This window comes from Aulostomus chinensis, chromosome 24 (genome assembly GCF_037954235.1).
Source record: "Aulostomus chinensis isolate RoL2024-O1b breed Wild chromosome 24, RoL_Achi_v1.0, whole genome shotgun sequence".
NCBI classification, from domain to species: domain Eukaryota; kingdom Metazoa; phylum Chordata; class Actinopteri; order Syngnathiformes; family Aulostomidae; genus Aulostomus; species Aulostomus chinensis.
Window position 1 is genome coordinate 7,871,457 of NC_141343.1, and position 22,312 is coordinate 7,893,768.

Sequence of the window (22,312 nt, forward strand, 5' to 3'; positions counted from 1 at the left end):
AGAAGTAAGACCTCAGAGAATATTTTCCTGGTGTCAGCGGCACTCTTACTGTGAAAAAAATGATGAGACAGTCGGTAAACCAGTGGCAGCAATGATCCCGTCCATGGGTAAACCGCGTAACCCATTCAGTAACTCCTTGACGATCTGTAACCGTACCAAATTTGAAATAAATACCACAAAGAACATCAATTCAACAAAGGTTTTTTTTTTTTTTTGGAGTATTTCAAGTGAATCTCATCCTACCTCATGAAAGAAGATTCTGGAAAGAATTACTTAAAGAATTAATTACTTGAAAACAGTCTTAGAACATTGCACGTCATATTCTTTACGGAAATGTGTTCCATTCGCTTGAGTTTTTTTTTTTCTTAAAATTTTTTTTCATCTTTTTTTTCCCCAGAAATTTCAAATACATTTCTGTAATTCTTAGAATTGTCATTACCAATAAATAAATAAATAAATAAATAAATAAGACCTGGGTGTGCTTTCATGTTCGTTTGAATTTGGGACTGGCAGTGGACCAGTGTAGTCATTAGTGAAATGCGTTCGGTCTTGAGTTCAGACTCTTTCATCTAACCCTTGCCTTCGTCTCTTTGCAGGCTCAGCTAAGGGAGCTTCAGCAGGTGGCCGAGGACCTCCAGATCAAATTAGAAGACCACAGACGGAGGAAACATGAAGCTGATCGCCTCAAAGATCAAACATTAAAGGCGCTGGAAGGAAGGGACAGCGGTAAGTGTCATTCCACCTTTCACCTCCCGTGATTTGGTTTTAGTCTCTACAAAGCAATTTGCTCCATCCACACAACGGTCGGGTCGTTTTGGCGACGTCTGCAGGGCAGCTTCCATTTCATTTCAGCTTGAACTAAAGTAAACTAACCTTAGCACCTCAGGCCTGGTGGTCAGGATGACAAATGGTCGAACATCAGAAACAGCTGGAAGGATTAACTACAGATACCACCGCCGCTGAAATAAATGGACTGGGATAAGAGTGCTGAGCAACAGCATATTCTCTCTTTTTACATTCCTCAAACCCTCAGAGGGAAGTTGCTTATGACTCATAGGAGAATTCCCTTATCGCTCGAAGCACAAGCTGCCTCTGCATTTAAGGGACGCTCAGACTTGCGTAGGTTAATGTAAAGGAAATGGTTGTGCTGGATGGGAAAATAGGCTCAATCTTTTTTGTTTTTGCACTGTCGCCCAGAAGAGTTTTAATTACGCAATGGAGGGGAAGACGAGGTTGAGAATGGTGGCGTTAAATTAGCTTCGAGTTTTTAGTCAAACGTCTATTCAAGCATTTCAATCTGCAGTAACCTCTAAAAGCCTTTTCATACAAACGGGGAGTTGACACAAAAGTTACGCGTGTGTTGATTTTGTTTGCTCGTCAGTGTGTATAAAAAAAAAAGTGCAAATCACCCCGATTACATCATCGCCGTCTTCTTTCTCCTCTCTTTCCTTGATGTTGTGAAGTCATTTGATTGTACGTCTCGTGTCAAATTTCCCCTCAGCTAAAAGTCTTGATTGTGATAAAGGTCATTTAACTTTGGAAGCATCCATCATGCTTCCCACAGTGAGAGCTGACATGCGTCACTGGCCTCCTCATTTTCTTGAGCCTGTCAGCCTTTTGCTCCATTACTGCTCATTTTGAGGGCGCCAACAACCAGCAATTTTCATTTGTGTGGTCAGAGATGGTGTGTCACATCAATGTTAGCCATCCATTAACTTTAGTTTTTTTGTTGTTGTTGTTGTTTTTGTGTGAGATGTCATCGAAAGAAAGTTTCAGAACTGAAATTTTGCTTTAGTGCGACTCCTAAAACCTGGAAATACATTTGCAATGTTGAATATCTGATTACTTCCTGTCAAAAATCAGCTTGTTTTTAAAGACGTGCCTTAAATGACATCTTTGGTTCACATAAGCTTTTAGCTTGGTTTTTTTCCTTCGGCACAAGATACATCAGTAACTTTGAATTCCGATGCGTTGATTGTATTTTCAAAGTAGTGGTAGCTACCAAAGTGGCTCAATGGCACGACGGTAGTTGTTGCAGATGGTACACATCACCCAAGAGCATCAGAAGAGCAGAGCTATTTGCGGTGCGCTGTCAGCGTGTGTGGTGGTGGAGGTCGTTCATAGTTAGCTTTGTAGTTGCACTTGGCCTTAAACCTGTCAGGAAATATCGCCGTTTGGGATTTGGCAGCATTTCTGTACCTTAAATGGCAACGATCGCTCAAGATAGTTGCAACGTTGATGTTATGCGTCCACTGAGTAGCCCGCGCGTAGCCTAAAGTTAGCATTGTACATTTAACATGGCATTGATGCTTCAAAAGTCATGAAAGTGGTACTCAATTGTGGATAAAATCCCATGAAACAAAGTCTTTTGCGACAAAGAAAATTCCACAGAGTTTATGTTCTTCTATTATCCACGATACAAGGTAGAAATCCTGTTTGTTTTCAGTCAAGGAAACCCAAAGAGATACCACGGGGTTGGCCTGCGCTGTCATGGCTGTCCCTTTTAGAATTCACTGCTGCTCCTGAGGAGAATGGTCCCCCTTTCCCTCTCAAGTTCCTCTCCTGGCAAATTGGTAGAAGTTCTTCAACCAGTCCCGTTCAAGATTTTCTAAATCCGTCTACTGAGCTGGCCTGCTTTCCCGTGAGTTTTGAGCTGAACCATCGCATCACTACGGAGGGAGCTGCACAGCGGAAGTGACACACCTTTGCAGACCTTTTTAAAAAAAAAAATCTGCTGTAGTGCTAATAAAACACTCGAGGACCACATTTACAACACAGGAATGAGACTCAAAGATACATTTCGCTGGCTTATATGAAGGCGATGCGACCGGGACTGCTGATGTCACACGCGGCCATGTGATCATGACTCGCAGTTAAGAAGGTGAGGAGGGGAAGGTGATCTTGTTTTGCAAGCAAAGCCAAGTATTTTTAGCAGTATTCGCAAACCAGATTTGGGGGTTTGGAACGACTGAATCGCGGGTGAGCAGGAAAGGCCTTTTTTTTGTGTGTGTGTTTGGATACTAACCTCGAGGTGTTACGGTGGCATTATATTCCCGCCCCTGAGTTGTGGTTTAATGTGGTTTAATTACTCGTTTAATCAGCAGTTTTAAATGATTCAGTTTCTTTCAGGAGGAACTTGTGTTCTCCCAATTCAAGTTAATGTTTGGTTTTGGATGATTGGCCCATGGCTGAGGTTCGTAATCTCTAATGCACCATAATATCGGTGTGTCATCAGCATCGGCAGATATCGGTCGGTTTTGAATGTATCAAGTTCACTATATTTACTTGTGTTTTTCAGTATTAACAAAATGTGAATATCAAATCAACTTGTTTCCGTACTGATAACATGGAAAAATATCGGCTGTCAGCCACAGCGGTAGTAAAATACCACTTATCGGGAAATAATTCATATTTTGCGCATTGGTGCCCTCTAGTTTTACATTTACCTGCTAGTAATGGAGTTTTCCATCCCTCATTAACAGCCCTGATTGACATTAAGCGCCTTAAAACTTGATATATTAATAAATACATGCCCACAGTTTCCTCCACATCATCTCAACTCCTCTACATCATATAATTTATCCATCATGACGTGTCAACTGTGTACCAGACAAAAGTAGCAACAATTTAATCGCTACAACCTCGCTTGAATCCTTTTAAAACTTTCACATACCCATTAATCCACATGCATGTTGTGAACTCGGGTGCAAAATTACACATGGACCTCCAAAAACTAAGAACAACCCAACAGAGGAATACAAATTTGTCCCCTTTCTGTCCTGTCAATAGCCTGCACACAAATAGTGAGAAAATGCCAGAGAACAAGCAGCTGAGCCAAAAAAAAAAAAAAGTAGAACGTAACAGTGGTTCCTCTTGCTGCTGCTGTCGCTCAAACGTGTCTCCAGGGCTTCAAGCACATTGAGAAGTTTGAAAAGGGCCAGGTTATTTGTACCCTCAAAGGAAATGCGTCTCTCCTGGCGCAGAAGGGGGAGAAAAAAAAAAGGAAAGAAGTGGTGACAGTAGATGCTGCTGTTACAGTTTAGTTCACCCGTTTTATGAAACGTAAAGAAGGTCGCGATTAAGCTTGTGTTCAGCCTGGTTTAGAGCTGGTATCTGCATGCAAAGAAGATAATCATTCATCATTCATAATCATTCACCAAAGTGATGCCTTTGCACAATCCAGCCAACCATAGACTTTTATCGCTCTTTTTGTCACATTTACATATTGTTTATACAAATAAATATGTCCACGTTATCAGGCTCAATTCTGTTATTTAATGTATCTACCGTTCTTTCACGTTTGGGAATGAATCCCCAGTGAATAACAAAGACGTTCCCGGTGCTACTCAGTCAGAGAGGACATGCCATGTGTGTTTGTTTTTGAAGAATTTCTCCTCAATGCCATCCAGGATACGTTTCAGGTTCACCCAAAGGTCTCTTTCTTCTCTAATGATGTTTTCTCTTCTTTCTTTTTTTTTATCATACGCTCATACGGAGACGTACTGTGTGTTTTATGCCTGTTACTTTATTTGAACGTTAATGGTGCATCCCAATATGCAAAGCTACACAGTCTTCGGAGTTCACCCACAGTTTGAGGGGGATTTGCTCAAGTTCATCGGTAATCCAGCGGTTGACCCGATTTCACTAGCGAACTAGCAAACCACCTCCAAAGGTACAATTAGAAACCCTACTGTACTTCCGAAAGGCAAAAGCACAACCCATTTTATGTGTGTGTATATATATATATATATATGTGTGTGTGTGTGTGTGTGTGTGCGTGCGTACACACACTGGAATCTTTGAACTGGATTATGTTGTATAATCCAATGATATAGCTGTGTATATGTTTTTGCATGACATGGCATGGCGATTAAAAATGCAAAGACATATAATATTTGGCTTGTCCTCCACACTACCCCAGAGGATCTAAGTTCTCCCGAGGGAACCTTGATTAAATGCCAAACATTTCATGTTCCCACTTCATTGATGCGCTAATAGTTCCTTCAACAGCAAGAAAAACAACTCCCAGAACTGCTCCAAGATTTATATTTGAACCTTTCTCACATTACTTCCGTGAAATCTCCTTGCATCCAGGCAGATAGTGATTTATCTGTTTATTTTAGCGCCGAGATCATCAAGCCTTTTTAATTGGGGGGGGGGGGGGGGAACCCATACAAGCTTGTTTTTGTTTGTTACAGTCTTATTCTGTATTTCGCTGTCATAAAAGGCAGTTGCGAATCTTTGGAAGTTGCAGATGTGCGATTATTCGTAAAAAAGCTGTATCCAATCGAAAAAGGTAAAGTTGATGACAATATGGGATATTTCATATATATATATATATATATATATATATATATATATATATATATATATATATATATATATATATATATACACACATACATGTGTGTTAAAAAAAGGGGAAAATATCAGACACCTGTATTTGCAGCTCATTAATTTGCCTGTCATATAATCTATAGTTCCTTAAAAACATCCTGTAAAAATCACTAATTAACAAGCACGGATATTGAAACAACGGCCTAGAAAAGACTCTTAGTTCGGTCACAACCCGATGCATTTGTGAACTAATTTAAATTACTCAAACATTGATTTTCAACACCGCAGTGCTGCTGTTTTCAGTTTATTTTTTATTTTTTAATTTGATTCGGTGTCATGCTGTAAACCCGCCGTCAGCTGCAACCATTTAGGCTGCAGACTTCCATTTCCAGCCTTTTCCTCTCCCCAGTAAAGGTTCAGCGTGGCATTTGATCAGTTTTCCTGCGAAAACATTTACTGCCTGAAATACCGTATAGAACACCCATGCAGTGCAATACCACTTACAGTGACATTATATGACATTTTTAGCTCCAAGTATTACTTTCAACTTGTTGATGGACGAGCGATAAGTCGAGCGGTGCCTTTTTGATTCCTCCTCCGAACTCCAAATGTCTAATTCTGCATTATATAACGTAAGTTTACCACGCACAAAACACCTGCTCGTTCATCGTGCTGCTTTCAGGTTCCAGAGGCTAACTTGGAAGTCCCCATGCAGAAATTATGTTCTAGGTTTGAAGAATAGAACAGGGTGTGTTACGGCACGGTGGGGAGACATATTTCTTCTCGGTAGCTTAAAAGTTGAGCTCCGCAGCTTCGTCTGAACTCTGTCCTGCCTAGAGAAGGAGGCGCGCTCAGACTGTCTCTGGACGGACAAGCACCTTCAGCCAATCAGCGTCAGAAAGCTTGACAGCCTCACTCGCTAAGTGCAGCTGCGGTTTTAAGCTGTAAGCCGAGGGTAAACTGGCTACTTCTGAAACAACTCCATGCTACAACTCCAGTCTTACGGAGTGTAAAAAAAAAAAAAAAAAAAGCGGCAGACGGAACAAGGAAGTCTTGGACCGGATATCAGCTGAGCTCTGAAACACAGGCCCTTGTTCTCAAAGATTCAGAAATCTAACAAAGCCCACTGGTCAGAGATGGCAAGCGTGTGTGACACTATTTATATCACATTCTACCGAAATACTCCAAACCGGTCGAAGGAAGCTCTCTTAATTCAGTGTCATTGTTTAAAAAAACATTTCCAAAGTTTGCTTAAAATTCACCGGACAGTTAAACAGAAGGAAAACTAGTGACATTCTTTGAGTCCGTCATGTTAAAAGGTGGACATGGGAAGCGTTGAGGGAACTGGATCCTCTCTGTCCTACTGTAAGGCTTGTATTTTTAAAGGATCCAGTTCTCTTCCTGTTCAATTCATAATCCATTTCTGGAAGATGATACAATTTGATATTTAACCGATATCCCACAGGAGGGTGGTTACTTCTGCTGTATGCTATGTCATGTTTGTGTGGAGAGAAGAAATTAAAATGAGTTCGCCTTGGAGTGCAGAGCCTTCAATAACAAAGGAAGCTGTGTGTGGACAACGCGGCGTGTAGCCCAGGCATAGATCTGCAGGCTCCAGCTGATATGCTCCATTTTCCCTCTTCTCTTTGTGCCTCTCTTATTTTACGAGTGTGCTGTACTATCGCCAGGGCAACATGGGTGGATGAGTGATGGTGTCCATTAGTAAACATAGCCCCCTATATGTGCCATCGGCCTACAGAGCCAATGTCTTCAACCTCTTTTATTTCGCCCTCCTACTCTCTCCTCGCTGATTTTCCACATTCTTCCCCACTCTTCCTCTTACCTTTTACCACTCCGCCTCCTCCACTCTCTCTCTTTTTTTTTTTTTTTTGCTGCCGTCCTCTCCTCCCTTCTCCATCTATCCTCCTTACGCTTGTTTTTCATAGCAACAGCTCAGCAGCAGAAGCAGAGATGAGACCATTTCTCTTCCTCCTTTTGTGCGTTCATTTTGTGAGGCCGAGCGACGAGAGGGATGGGTTTGAGAATGTCAGGCATTAGGTTGGGAGCAGAACGCTGTACAAACAAAGAATAGGCTGCTAATATGACAGATGCTGTGTGTATTGCAGGGGAATATTAGCAAATCTTGTTTTTCCACTTGGTTGAGTCGAGTCAACAAGCGGGCGGAGGGTTCTGGCGTCGCCTTGCTGCATCTTCATCTTTTTTTAAAAAAGTAAAAAAAAAAAACCAACCCTGCTAAAATATGGGCTCATGCTTCATTTTTAATTTCTGATCCGAACACAAGCGCTCTACTGTACACTGCGGTGTGTGTGTGTGTGTGTGGGGGGGGTGTGCTAATTTCACGTTTAGCTTTTCTGTAATTAGTATGGAAAGGTAATTGCGGCGGATGTGCAATTAGCATTATGTGAAGCACTTTTCTCCAGACTGAGGGGCCAATCAGTTTGCTCCTTTGCATTTTTTTTTTTTTTGCTGATGATGTGGGAGATGTTTAACGCCCAAGTATAAGAGAACTTCCTCTCCCTCCCACGCCGATGAATGCGATGTTCAAAATGAATCAGCTGGGGTCACATGCTCATTGGAAAAGGAGTAGAAGGAAGTTGTTTTTTTTTTTTTTTTTTTTTTGCGTCTCCTTTTCATCCGGCTGTGAATATGAATGGAGGAGAGGGAAATCGCTGTCATCCCAGCCGTTACAGCACAAAGCCTCCTGATTACATTCTGGACTCTGACATGTTTTTTTTTTGTTTTTTTTTTCTCCCCCTACAGGGAGACCAAATGTTCTTGCACAGCGTGACTGACTCATTGCCTGATTGCCCAAGAACCTCCATCCTCTCCTCCCGCTCCTCCGTATTTTTAAATCCAACCCATGTCTGTTCTTTTCTGTGCCCCTGCCTTGCAGTTTGAGTCCGAACGGATCGGTGTTCAAAGCAAAGATCTGTGATGGAACTGCAGATCCAACACAGTTTATTCTGAAAACGCATGACCTTTTTATACCCTCAAATTCTCATAAACTAACATGCGACCTCTGCTTTTCAGATCCCCAACATCACGGGAGCGCGCCAACCAGCACTTTCCAGTTACTGGACAGCAACAAAGATGGCAGGTAAACATCATGCTGGTCGTTTCCTTATGAATCTTACACTTCAAAAATAAAGACATTCATGTCATGAGCACATAAATACAAGCAACATTATAGGTCAAAATAGCATTGCCAGTGTTTTGAGATATTTGGCTCCTGTTGATATTTTTATCCTGAAATAGTTTATCCCTCAGGATTTTACTCTTGCCAGTGTGAAAAGGCTTCTGTCACACTATTTAGATTGCTATGAAATCCAATACTAAAGAAATTCTCAAAGCGAATTTGCTCCCAATTTGGGCTATTTTGCCCCCCACTCCGACTGTGCGGTATAAAAAAATAAAAAATGTACTGCAGTGAGCATGAAGACAAGAGAGTGTGAAAAGAGGAACAACATTGATATTCAGTCGGTGCCCTTTACCATTAAATGAACTATTGTCCCTGAACATTGGGCTTCTTATTGCCTAATTCATCTGCTGGACATCAAAATGTCCAATGAAAACTGAGGCAATGCCACTAACACAAGTCTTGTCGAGACAGTAAAAAAAGTCCATTTTCTGAACCGGTGTAAAGCAACAGTAGCTTTAGGCACCTTGAGGCTACAAACATCACCTGATACATCCAAGGCCTCAAGCTAATGATATCAAATTGCATAAAAGTTGAAAATGGCGCTCCTTTAGGGGAGGTGTTTAGCTTTATCTACGTGCGTTGAAAGAGTTAGCCCTGTATACAAAATCGATGTAGTTCTTTCCAGAGGAGGCTACGCAATCCAAACTCATGTTCACGCCAGGGGCTTTGGTTCAGATGAGGCTTGTACGGAGGATCTACCTTGCAAGGATGTTCAATTTCACTGCTGACTTCACTGTTGAGCGATGAATACGTCAGTTGATGGGAAACATACTGTAAAAGCACATCAGTGATATCAGAAGCATTTTAAACGAAGCAATTATCAGTTCGCTCTTAAGCTAGGACGTGTGGACACAGACCAGCTCAGAGAGCTAACGGTTTTTGATAAACTACTGCTAGGTACGTCAGCTCGCGTTCTGTTTGGCAAATTGATTATTTCACGGTTGTATAACGGTATCAACGTATGGTAAATGTACTGTAAAGCCCAAAAATTCTATCAGACATAATTAGATAAAAAAATTCAAAGCGACAGTTCATACAGTACATACCGATTAGCTTGCAGAGCTATCGTTAGCTGATTACCTGCCGCATGCTACATCAGGTAACGATCTGGCCCTCTGGCATCAGCTCTACCACCCTTTAACATTGACTACATTTTTCAGCTGGAACTGCTACCTCTGCGCCCCAATTTGAAAAAAAAAAAGGAAAAAGTTTTACGCTGCTTGCAAAATTATTTTGCATGTCTCTGATGAGTTCGTATTTGTGCCAGCGCTTCAATTTAAATGTAAATTTAAAGTAAATATACTAACAGCCAGGAAATTAAGAAGCAGAAGCATTTTTAACCAAAATAATTAAATGCATTACTGAACTTTTTAGCTCTCAGCTGTGCACACCGACTAGCTCGGGGAGCTTATACTCCCCCTGCGGACGATACCAAGTCATCAGCTAACATTTGACCAAAGAAAACTGTATTTCTTGGGCTTGGGTGAGACGATTCCATATGTACTTATGACAAAATGTTATGGGAGCTTCTTTAAAAGTCAGTGAACACTTTTTTGGTCCCCCTCGGTCCAGGGTACGGGGGTCAGCCAACCTGTCGGCCACCCTGCCTTGACACATACGTCACACTTTATGAATGTAACATCTCTCTTGGAAGAATTTACTGAGACACTGTGATAGACATGTTAAGATATGACACCACCACCTGCTATTTGGAGCGCGTACTTTTTTTTTCTCTCAAGGGTGCTTAGTTATCCTTAAAAAAGGCCCTTAAATCCTTATTGGTTCACACACACGTTATGTAAAGCAGCCATTTCTCATGAAGAATCATCCCTATGTAGCAAAGTGGAACAAAAACAGCATAAAAGATGAGTAAGATAAAGAGGATCCATGGGAATGGATCTCAATAATGACATATTTTTCTGCCCGTGTCTTCGTACGGGCTCGTATAGCTCATGCTGTCAGATGAACGGGTGATTCATGAGTCACATCAATATGTATATGTGCTACACTCATTAGTTCCTCCTTATTACTTTAGATAAGATGCTTTCGAAGTCTCATCAGTCTAAGTCGAGTGCACGCATCTCATCCCCTGAAACTCCTATTTGTTCTTCAGCAGATTTCCAAAAGCAGTTAATTGCCATTTTTGCATTGTTTAATATTCAAGAAGTCCCAGCAGACACACTTGTAGCCTGACAGACACTCTCAGCCCCCCCCTCGGCCACCCGAGCCGACTAACTTGCTGTCGTGAGCAGTGTTTAACCTCTGCCAGCTTTAAAGACAATGACATCCATTTTGCTTTACAGCAAGATACGTAAATCTGCTGGCGGCTTGCAGAAAAACAGTTATCCAATGAGCTTGGCCTGTCCTGTCATGCAACCCCCCCCCCCCCCCCCCCACACACACACACACACACACACACACCCCTGCCTACTGCTATCCCCACCCTCATTTTCCTCACCTTCCCACACCACGTCTGGGAGGAAAAAAAAAATCAATACAGCTTACGCTAACTGGGCATATTCTCCCAGAAAGGAAGTAGGGCTGGGCATCGTAAACTGAAAGTGCTATAAAACATATGGCTGCAACAAGGATGAAGTGCTTGTGCAGCGTTTTTTGGGGGTTTTTGTTTTTTTTTTTTCCCGAGGAGTGCTACGTGCTCACTTATGCATTCCTGCACCTGGATGTGTACCATTATTCAGCGCTTCTGTCCCCCTCCATATCCCTACCCCTTACCTCACCACCAGCTCTGCCTCCATCCATCCACTCCATCTCCTCCTTCCCAAGCGGCTCCCGTCCACAGGCTGCGCCCTAAACAAACCTATTACTAAGCTGAAATATCTGCAAATGCCGCCTATTTCCACGCTGCGGTTTGTTTCAGTCCGTCAGTCAGTGGGATTTGTTGAGCTGGCTATCTTCAGGCAGGACAATGTGTATCGAAGTCCATTTGAACAAAGCTGAATATGTATGTATTCTGTATATGTAGTTTTTAACGCATGGCTCAAACTTCCACCGGTATACCTGACGCTCGACTACTGTCATGCAATCGTCTGGCTTTGAAGCAGATTAGCATGCACACTGCAGAGCCGTTATCTTGTTCAAAAAAGCTCTTGGCTTTGTCCCTAATGACACTTAGCAAAACACTAGCCCGTTCTTAATCTACTCAATTGGAATTGCTAATTATCTTAAATGCAGATTCACAGATAATTGTTCTCTCATTTATACTTTGAACCAATCTCATTTGTATGCCCATTTAGCCACCAATAATTGCTTGGCGACAGAAATCGCAATGCTTGTTTCATTTGAGTTTTAACTTGATTCCAAAGCACATATATAGAGACAAAATGAAGCTGATAATCAGGATAATTGTGCTTAGTTACAAATGATTATTGTTTTGGGGGTTTTTTCTCCGTAATTTGTGGGTTCACAGATTCAGAAAGATGAGCATCAAAGACATGTTGGAATAGATTGTCATTGTCGGGCTTTACATCACACTGGATCAGGAGCTCTGCCTTTGTCTGGTGCATTTTTTAAAAAGTACATAGAATATTAAAAAGAAAAGATACGTTACATTGTATTACTTAGATGGATGGATGGTGTTCCAGCGAGTTCATATCCGTAGTTATCAACTATCTATCCATCCATCCATTTTCTGTATCGCTTATCTATGAAGGGTTGTGGGTGGTGGAGCCTATCCCAACTGACGTTGGGCGAGAGGCGGGGTTCACCCTGGACGGGTTACCTGCTGCCAGTCCGTCTCAGGGACAATCAGGGGCTCAGTATCTTGCTCAAGGATACTTCGACATGGTCACCAGGGGAAGTGGGGATGGAACCAGCGACCTTTTGGTTGCTAGACGGCCACTCTACCTCTGAGCCATGCCGCCCCTTCGCTGGAACACATGCAGTGAAACGGATTTTGCGTGAAGAAGCAAACGAGTGCTGCACTGCCATGCAGCTATTACTTCCTGTGTCACCAAGATGGCGCGAGAGAACACAGACTCACTGCATGTTATGTTGCTATGTTTGTCACATCAAGACGGCAGTCATTTTGATGGAAATCACATCAAACGTTTGTTATGTCAGACTCTACCCACAACCATAAGGTAGGAGGCGCTATGACTGAAATTTAGCTTGTCAATGTCTTCATGCACAGTTAATCATTCTTGAAAAGATCTGACCGTTTGCCATGTTGCTCACTGAAACCTTAAAATCGTCTGCCTTGCCGTGGTTATACGTACATACGTAGATACATACATACGTACATAAATTAATACAAAATCGACCAAATTCTACGGGTATGCAGCGGCTTGCATATTTTCGTAGTCCGTGCGCTTTTGTTCCAAAAAAAAGTTTGCGTTTTTGCTTCAACAAAGTTCGTGAGACGTCATCGCCACGTGCGCGCCTTCACACGAAAACAACGAAGGAAACAACCCTTCGTTTAGTAACGAGGATAGCCGCAAGAGGTTATTTTCACTGTTGTTAATTACGTTGGTCGTATAATACAAAAACAGCTTCTTTTCTTTGCGTTACTGTTTAAACAGCGTCTATGCGCGCGGTTTTAAAGGGGTCTTTTTTTTTTTTTTTTACAATTGCAACTATCACCGAAGCATGACCTGCTCAACAGAGATAACAAAGAGAAATACCACAATAAGTCTCAGTATGGCTACTGATGTGTCACATTATGATATGTCCATGAATCTATGGAAATACCTGTTACACAATATGGACTAATGAGAGGAAGTCACAGTCGAAGGTACTTCTGAGCTTGGAGGGTTTTGTCCTCACACACATCCGTCGGTCAGTGGTGATTGTGTACTTCTTCACCATTATTTCATCCCGAACCTTCTAAAGTACCACACACAAGTGCAACACACTGTGCCAGCTGGCAGGCAGTTGGCAGCCCAGTGCAGGATTAACTGGTACCAGTATGCTGGCCTATAAATAGAGTCTACCAACTGCTTCAGGAAATGAACCATGATGGAGCCTCCCAAAGGCCCATGAACAGGTTGTGCTTTTTATCCCCTCCTCTCTGTCAGGACTAATCTGAGCGAGAGAGTGTGACTGTGTGTGTGTGTGTGTGTGTGCGCGCCCTTATGTTTATCACCGTCCTTCAGTGAAACCTACTCGAGGTGTACATTACAAAGCACATGACACTGTACGAGTGTATAAATGCCCTCTGTTATTGGGGCCAGTTTCCTTCACACAAGGTTTTCAGAGCTCGGTTGCCTCTGTGCAGCATCACAATGGCTAGAGAGCCATTGTTTTCTTCAGCACTTACCCTAAGCATTGATCCTCTGTAGTGGAACAAGCTATTCGCTTTGTATGTTTGCCTGCACTTCCGCTTTTGATGGACTCTCAGGATTGATCCTGGCAATGTAGTCATTATCTCAGCTCAGTAGTGTTAGTTTAGGTGGAACCTCTGGAAGAGAGACACCAGCAGGGGAAGAATGGCCAAAGAAAAAGAGAAAGTGTTGAAGGATAAGAGGTGGTGTGTTATTGCGAGTGAGCAGTCTGGTGCATTATGTTGTTTGCCACTCAGAGTGAGGCTGGTTTTCAAGGATGGATGGAGGAGAATGAGTCAATGTAAAGTTGTCGTGAGCCCATACTACCTTCTATCTGCTGAATCAGCGATGTTTATTGTGGAAGCACCAGTTCAGTTCATCTTCTAAAACATAACTATGTCAATGTTAGCTTTTGGCTAATTGGAATGACAAAAATAAACGAAGAACCAATGAATGCAGTTGTAAAACGCATGATTGAAACCCCAAGAAAGGTGTTAAAGCACAGTACTTCATCAGTTAGGTATTTATCGTCGTGTGGTAATTCTGCTCATTTAGTTTTGTAAGCAGTCACAGAGACTTTAATTCAGCTCATCTATTTATCTCCTAAGACCTGAATTTCATTTATTCTGACATTTTAAGGGAACCACTGGGAGCCATTTGTCTATATATGTGTGTTTGGGCTGTTTTGTTGCCCTTACATTCGTGTCAAGGAGCCTCACAAGGGGTTTATCCATGTGTAATAAAATGCCAGTTATTTACATATTCTAAATATGAAAGTAAGAAATTTAAAGTTCACATGAAACTGATAGATTTTCTTTATATTTATATACGGCAGTATAACAGTGGAAGAAGTCCGGGAGAAAGTGGCACTTGTAAAGGATGAAGAGCGAGTTCTTTCGGCGGCAGAAGCACAGGTAAGTCGTCCTTTATTCATCCCCTCAACGAGACGGTTGATTCAGTGAAGAATCGGGGCCAGAAAAGGTCCTTGAGAGGCTTCTGGGTATGAAATGACTGTAGCTACTTAACAAATGAAGACGCTTTCATATGAAACAAGGACAGGAGGTCAATAAATGGCTTGATGAGAGTGAAAAGGATTTGTACAGTTGTGTATTTATGGGGGGGCCCCCAGAGGTGACATAAGGAGGAAAAATCAACAACAGAAATCCGTATTTTTCCTGGATCCTGCCTAAAATTTGGTATTGGCACGAATGCTGTAAAGCGCGAAAACGGTATGATTTTTATCGTCATACCTCACGATACAATACACATCGTGATACGCGACATAATTTAATAAAAATTTCAAAACTGGGATGAAAATGGCTGTGTACCACCTGGATAGTCTAATATTTCATATGTCACTCTGTAATAATAACTGACAAAATATTTTCATTCCAACGCAGTACTTGTCTATTTGTATACAGTGCACACACGGTAAGTTACGCTGAATAGTTCTACACAAATACAGGTGCCATTACACACACAGGATTTTTTTTTAGGGCTCTTAATATTTATACAGTATTGTAAAACAAGTATCGCAGTTGCAACCAGTCCCGAGTATGGGTCTGTTTCTGACTTCACCAAGATTTGGTCTTTAAAATAATTGCTGGATTGAGCAAAATAAATAAAATGAAACTTTGTTTATACCTTCAGAGTCGGTAGACCTCAATCCAATTAAACACCTTTGTGGGAAAGATGTGTTAGATAGAGCCAAAAAAAAAACCAAAACGTTGAATGAGTGAATATCTTCTGGAAGACAGGTGCTGCAGAGACTTGTAGAATCAATACTAAGATGCTTTGAAGGCGTTTTGGCAGCTCATGGTCTCAACAACTCACTGTTTCCTTTATTCTGACCCTTCAGCGAGCTAATACAGTATTAGCTTCAGTGTCTTTCTCGGGTTGACTGTCACTCTGCCTGTGCTCGCCGTTTTCTCAACCCAATCCCCCTTTCCACATTCATTGGAATTCCGAACAGGACCGGAACACTTTCTCCACAGCGATTTTCCCTCAAGCTGCACTGCGTAGGAATGCAGCTGTCTTGTGTCATTTGGAACTTGTTGAGCCTCCCTCTTACCGGGCGGATCTCGAAATCTCCAACTGTAAACACTAAAGCTAGGGGCTCAATTTTTCTCTTTTCAGTTTTCTACAATAAATGGCTTTTTGTATGCACAATCACACTCACACAACATCGGGAAGAAAAAAAATAAAAAAGATTTCAGGGTTCTCCCACTGCGGGGCATGTAAAGTTCAGCTTGCTTTTAGGTTGTCCTGCTGCCGAAAATGTGTTTATATAGATTAGATTCGAAGTGTCCACCGCTCTGTGAGAGGTGTAAATATGCAACTTACACAGCCAGACTCATTTTGGCAGCAATAAAATGCCGAACTGGAGAAATGGTTTGGATGTTGTGGTATTTAACAGAAAACACAAAAGCGGGACTCATTTGTTATTTCTGCCGGCTAACGGGGAGGCATTCTTAATGAATTCAACTGCGTCTGAAGAGGATGAATCAATATGAATATGCATGAATATGAAAATGTGTACTTAACTGCAACCACAACAAACAGTGAGCAGGCTTGGCAAATTAAACAGGGTGCCACTGACAATAGTTAACAGGCAATTTACATTAGGACTGACAAGCGCTCCCCGTGTTTGCACCATAATCACGGTCCAAAGGCGGCAACCATACAAGAAGTGAGCTCTGTGTTTTGGGGGGGAATTTGGATGATTTACATTATTTTCTTACTGTATAATTCTCCTGTTGCCTCTGAATCATTTGTGCGGTACAAGTATTTTGCTTGAATGTTACTTGCCGTGCACCTACTGCATTTCCTTGCCTGCTTATACGCAGGTCTTTTTTTAGGTAGTTGTGTAACTCGGTGGGGCCAACCTACAAGTTTGCTTCGCCTCGTGTTCCCTCCACCAAAAGCTAATGGGTTTTTCAAATTGGATTTTCGGTCGTTGCAGAAAATGTGTCAAACAAAAGACTTGTATGTTTTGTTCTGAAGATAATACACGAATTAAACACTGCTTTTAAAAATTCTGAAGTGTAAATACTGTCGTTTGAAGTACAAAGCTAAATGGTACTCAAATCTCGACCTCCTCCTCCTCAAGCATGCAACGGACAAATCCAAGTATTGACCAGGCTAGGCTTCCACCTGCCTCTGAATTTGCACCCTCGGCCACTGCAATCAGTAACAAGCAAGCGGTAGATTACAGTCGCCGATCCTACTCTTTCCTCTGTGTGTGATCGCGTGATTTTTATCGTCACCACAAGTAGCTTTGCACTTCTTCCGTCTCCGCTGTGATGATGCTTTCCATCCACGATAACTCTGTTAGCCACGTCTTAGCGACCGCCATTTTAACGATGCATCCATCCAACAATGCTTTGAAATTCACGAGTGTGCGTTACGCGGCTTAACTTGTGTGCACCACCAGATTTCAGGCCAAAGAGAACAAAGGGAAAGTGACGTTTAACAATACTAACTTATTCCCAGGTTTTAGGACTCATTCCTGTGCTGCTCTGTAATTTTTGACCGAATTAAAGAGCACTTGTTTCCTCACCTTGTTGTAATAACCCCCAAAAACCTCAGATTTTACACTCAGCATTTTTATTTAATTTGGGTAATTTTCACACTTTTTTGAGAGTGGGGGTGGGGTGGTGGTTTCCTCCTTTTTTTTGGGTTACTTTTTCCCTCTTTTAAGAAGCTTTGGCCTCCACAGAAAATTCAGTTTCCACTTCGGCAGCCCAGATAATTCAAGAACAGAGAGGATTTTGAGGAGAACTATTTGATGATCAAAGGAGTCACTCCACTTGGGAGGGAAAAGGGATATTCTGAAGTGGTGTTTCTTTAGTATCTATCATTATACGTTATAGCCCTCCATTCCTGTCGAAACCGCAGTTCATGTTGATTCAAGCATATTCAAGAGGCACCCATAAGCAAGCTTGGAAAAAAAACAAAAAACAGAAGCATTCATTGTTGAGCCTTTTCAATGGGTTAAATGTCCCAAATGTCATATTAATACTTAAACATTTGAACTCAACCGGGTCTCTGGAACATTGTATTAATACACTACTTGTAAGAGGGCTGTCCTCTATTTTTGCCTTAACCAAAGGACAATACATTCTCCGAAGCAGTGACGTGTGACCAAGCCTGGACTGTTGCTATGTGCTGGTGAACAGAACTGGAGGAAATTGCCTTCTCTCAAGCAATAGGCGTTTGTGCAGAGGTGAATTTCACTCATCCATCTACTTGCGTCTCACCCACCCACCCCTTCAAAGCCTCCAAACTCAGTCTACCAGAAACTCAGAGAGACTGAATACAGAAGATGTTTTTCTTTTCCCTTTTTGAGTGGGAGAACAAAAGAAAATCCCCCTGATCCAAAAAAGTAAATATTTGGTAGTGATGAGAAGGGAGAGTATGGGGAAGGTGTGTTGGTGGGTGGGTGGGTGGGGGAGATTTCACTTCTCTTAAGCATATAAATGAAAAATATTGCTGTGGGGTTTCTCTATAAAATTTTGTCAGTGGATGTGGAGATCTTGCTTGTTTCGTTTTTTTCTTTTTGGATAATACTGGCTGTTCTCGGGGTTCCTTTATACAGTAGACGAGCTGATATAAGCTGCAAATAAGGCAGAAATCATGGCGATGGAGACTCCTCTGGTGTGGGGGGGGGGGGTTAACAGTACGTGGATGAAAGGGAAAACACAACCTTTCGTCTTTGGATCTACAAGTAGCATCAACACATTTTGTAAAAGAACTAACCTAGTTTTCTGGCTGGAATCTTGAACCCGAATCGTCAATATTTGTTGTACGCCAATAATAAAAGATATTCAAAAGTTAATTGATTGGATTGGATTTTGATCAGATCCTTTAAAAGCTCCAGAAGCTGCCCAGATGTGGATCCTAAAAATCAGCTCAAGACGTGTTTACGTCTCAGTAACCTCAATGACATTCTTTATGTACCTCATACTAATCTAAGCTGAGGTTTACAGCTCAAGTTTATCGTTTAGCGGCTCCCCCCCCCCCCCCAGTTTTTCAGTAGAGTAGCATGGCAATGGAGAATTGTTGGGTGTAAATTCATTGAAGGAGTGTGGCACTGGACCTGCTCTACTTGTGAAGTGTCATGATATAACTTTTGTTGTGATTTGGTGCCGTACAAATAAAATTGACTTGACAACGTGTCCTAAAGCTTGTCCATCAGTTAGCATTGTTCGTGATACACAATCAGTGGGTTAAATTTCTGAGAAAAACCCCGTGGTTCATGCGATCTTAAAATATTCTAACATTTTATTTTAAGTGGGAAAAAAAGCCATCAGTAAATACTACACTCGTGAATTTCAAATTGTTTGAGTCTTGCGAATGGAGGTTGCTAACAAGTAGCTAAATGAGACTAGCAAACTTTTGAAACTGTGTATCAGTGGTGCACTTGGTGGCTAGCATAACGTTAGCTTTTGTACTTCAAATGGTCAGAGCTATGCTTCAACATAAAATCATACAAGTGGTTTCTAAAATGTGAAAATGTAAAAATCCCGTTGGCATTTGGTCGAGGGCGCCTGTGGCTATGCTAACTTTCAGGTAAGCTAACAAAAATCCATCATCCTGTGGCACTCTGATCACGTTCTCAAATAAGGAATTGTGATAAAATGCAAAAAAAAAAACGTCATGTTAAAGTTATGTGTAAGTTGTTTTACAGATTTCAATCACATTTTTAGAAATGAAGTCAAAGGAAATTGAACTCTGCACAATTCCGTTTTTCTAAGTTTGTTTCAATTTGTCAGCGTCTCCTGACAGCAGCATCGTGTACATTTTTCCTCATGCAAATAGAAATGCTTACTCAGTAGGTGTTGGTTTTTAATGTATAAAGTTCTGCAGCTCTTTTGAATATATAAAATTATTAACAATTTGAATTTCAATAGTTTTGTTGGGAAGGGCAGTGTTAGGAAGGGATCAAGTTTTCTACTATTTTCTCATTCAAATACTGGCGATAAAAGTGAGTCAGCTTCTGTTTTAGAAAAATGAATATTTTCCCATCTGCCCTCATCACAGTCATTCTTAAGTTAACTTAAATTTGAAATCACTTTGAACCAATTCATTGAAACATTTGATTGAATTAAGCTTAAACCAGGCACAGTCCTGACACCAAATAAACAAAAAAAAAAAAAACGAATGCAGTTTAACTTCAGTTGTACTTTAAGTGACGTTAAATGGGGCTTTGCAAAATATTGACATTTCGTAGACATGATTAATTAAAAAAACTTAACTAATTAACTAATCAATTATTTCTGTTTGGTCGACAATAAATTCTCCCGCATTCCTCTAATGCTTAGGCAGACTGACAGCGTGCCACCCGGAATGAATACACCTACAAAGCAAGACAGGCATGAAGTGACTTTATCCCTCAATCCTGGCAACAACGCTGAGCTCTCTTCATGTTCGCAACATCCACTGATACACAAAAAAAAAAAACCCAGACAAACACCCGATGTCTCGTGTTGCCCTCCCACCCTTGTCACCACCAAGCGAGGTTCGCCACTCAGCCCGGCTCTTCACGCCATCTGCTTGAGCTGGTTGACATTTGGCCCTCGCCGGCACAAAAACCTCACTTCAGAGAGGTTCAGGGATGTATGTTGTCTGTTTTTGTATTGTGTGTGTCAAGAGGGCAAATATCAGATATATGCATATGTTGTTGTTGTTTTTTTTTAATCTAAAAGTCAGGAATTATGTTGACTCAGTGTTGAAGATGTTAGAGAAGAGAGATTTCGCGATTCATCAGAGAGCTGTTAAAATATGCTCTCTACAACCCAGAGACCGTGTGTAACCCTGACCATAACTGTTTCGCATTTGATCAACGTCTTCTAATTCAAATCCCAGTCAAATGCATTGGGGGTGATTGCTGGCTGATGTCTCGGCAGCCTCCAGAGGGGGGCAGCAGGCCTCCTAAGTTGACTTCAAGCGAATAGAGAAATGGAAAGTCACATTCACAGGTCATTTCATCTCTTTATTTTGTCTCAGGCTCGGCCTCTGGTGCTGTTCTCCTGTTTTGCTTATTCTGAAAGAGAGACACATCCTTCCTGTTCACAAATGAACAATTCCCATCTGCCTCCAAGAATTTTCTTTCCATGCATTTGGAACTGTAAGGAGGTTTTGTAAGCTTATATAGTGTCCGAGGAGACTCTGAAATGCCTTTTTTGTTTTTTTAGTGCAGTGTATGCTTTTGCATCACTGTTGCTAACCTAGAAGTGTAATGGTCTTCAATAGGGCTGCATAATTACTCAATATACTGTGTAATGGCATTATGGCTAAACCAGAGTAGCTGATTATGGTAAAATGTGTCAAAATACACAAATACAAGTATACAGATTACATATATAGATATATAAACCTCAGTAAATGAAGTATTGTGGGGCTACAGAGATGCCCTTGCCAACAAATACTACTTTCGGACATAAGAGGAACATGTACTAGTTTGATACAGCAAAAAAAACAAAAAAAACAAATCACCTTATTGTAAGCTTAAAATCATGAGTGCCATCAGAAGATCTCTCAAGAGTGATCACAATATGACTTTTTTGCAGCCTTTATCTGCAGACCCAAGCTCGTACTTATTATTCTAGTCTTATTTAACTGGCTGCATGGATGTAGGCCACAGTGGTACTTGGCAGTAGCAATGCAACCCTCATACAGTATATACACAGACTTGCCTTTCCACCCTGTGTTTGCCTTTGGTATAGAAAACCTTTTTAGATTGAAAAATGCTGACAAAAACCTTTGGCGTTGTTGTAAACATCCTCATAAAGTGCAAAGGTTTTATGAAAAACTTGACAGAATTGTCAGTGTCCAGTAAAACCTCTACGTCTAAGCCTCTGAAGCAGATAGAAAAATGTAAAAAGTTTATCATTAAGTTTTGTTTTGTTTTACAAAACAACCCAAAATGATGTGGATGTTGCATGAAAGTCTTATGGGTAACAGCTAACAGCCAATCCAGCATGTCACCTGCTAACAAGCAGACACGTCATACATGTGGTATGTAAATCCCCAGCAAAAAAAAAGTGAAAAACCCTATAATCATGCATGTCTGATACCATATTGTGTTCATAGCAACTATGATCACAGGAAAGTAAAAACCACAATACATCAATAAAGGGGGGGCGGGGGCTGTATACTGAGGTGGAGGGTGCGGTGGATAGATTGACAGACAGTAGCCTAAAACACCAGTCGCCTTAGTCGACAAAGCTGTATTGATAGTCAATGGTGTTTAATTCTATTTGATCTATTTTGACAGGATACTTAGAGTTCCGGCTTCTTGTATCCATCAGAAGAGTTGTCCACAATAAGAGCTTTTTCGTAAACCTCACCAAGTCTTTTTGTGCCTAAACTGAACCAGGCTTTGCTAAAAAAATTTGGCGTACCACAAGTATGGAACAAACAACTGATAGAACTGTATGGGCTGGAGGACTTGTTGGTCGCATAAGTTGTAAAT

The 22,312-nt window shown here is 41.4% G+C and overlaps 2 protein-coding genes across 4 annotated transcripts in view; one reads left to right on the top strand and one right to left on the bottom strand.

The window, feature by feature from the left end:
* LOC147238623 (fatty acid-binding protein, intestinal-like) overlaps nt 1-22,312 on the bottom strand; it is a 183,087-nt gene that overhangs the window by 52,002 nt on the left and 108,773 nt on the right. The window lies entirely within an intron of this gene.
* Nucleotides 1-22,312, top strand: part of LOC147238625 (glucosidase 2 subunit beta-like) — a 152,902-nt gene that overhangs the window by 18,144 nt on the left and 112,446 nt on the right. For all 3 annotated transcript variants that reach the window (XM_086198087.1, XM_086198088.1, XM_086198089.1), the window contains exons 6-8: nt 597-726; nt 8,389-8,455; nt 14,672-14,750. In XM_086198087.1, coding sequence (XP_086054213.1) covers nt 597-726; nt 8,389-8,455; nt 14,672-14,750 — 276 coding nt within the window. The remainder of the gene's footprint in view (nt 1-596; nt 727-8,388; nt 8,456-14,671; nt 14,751-22,312) is intronic.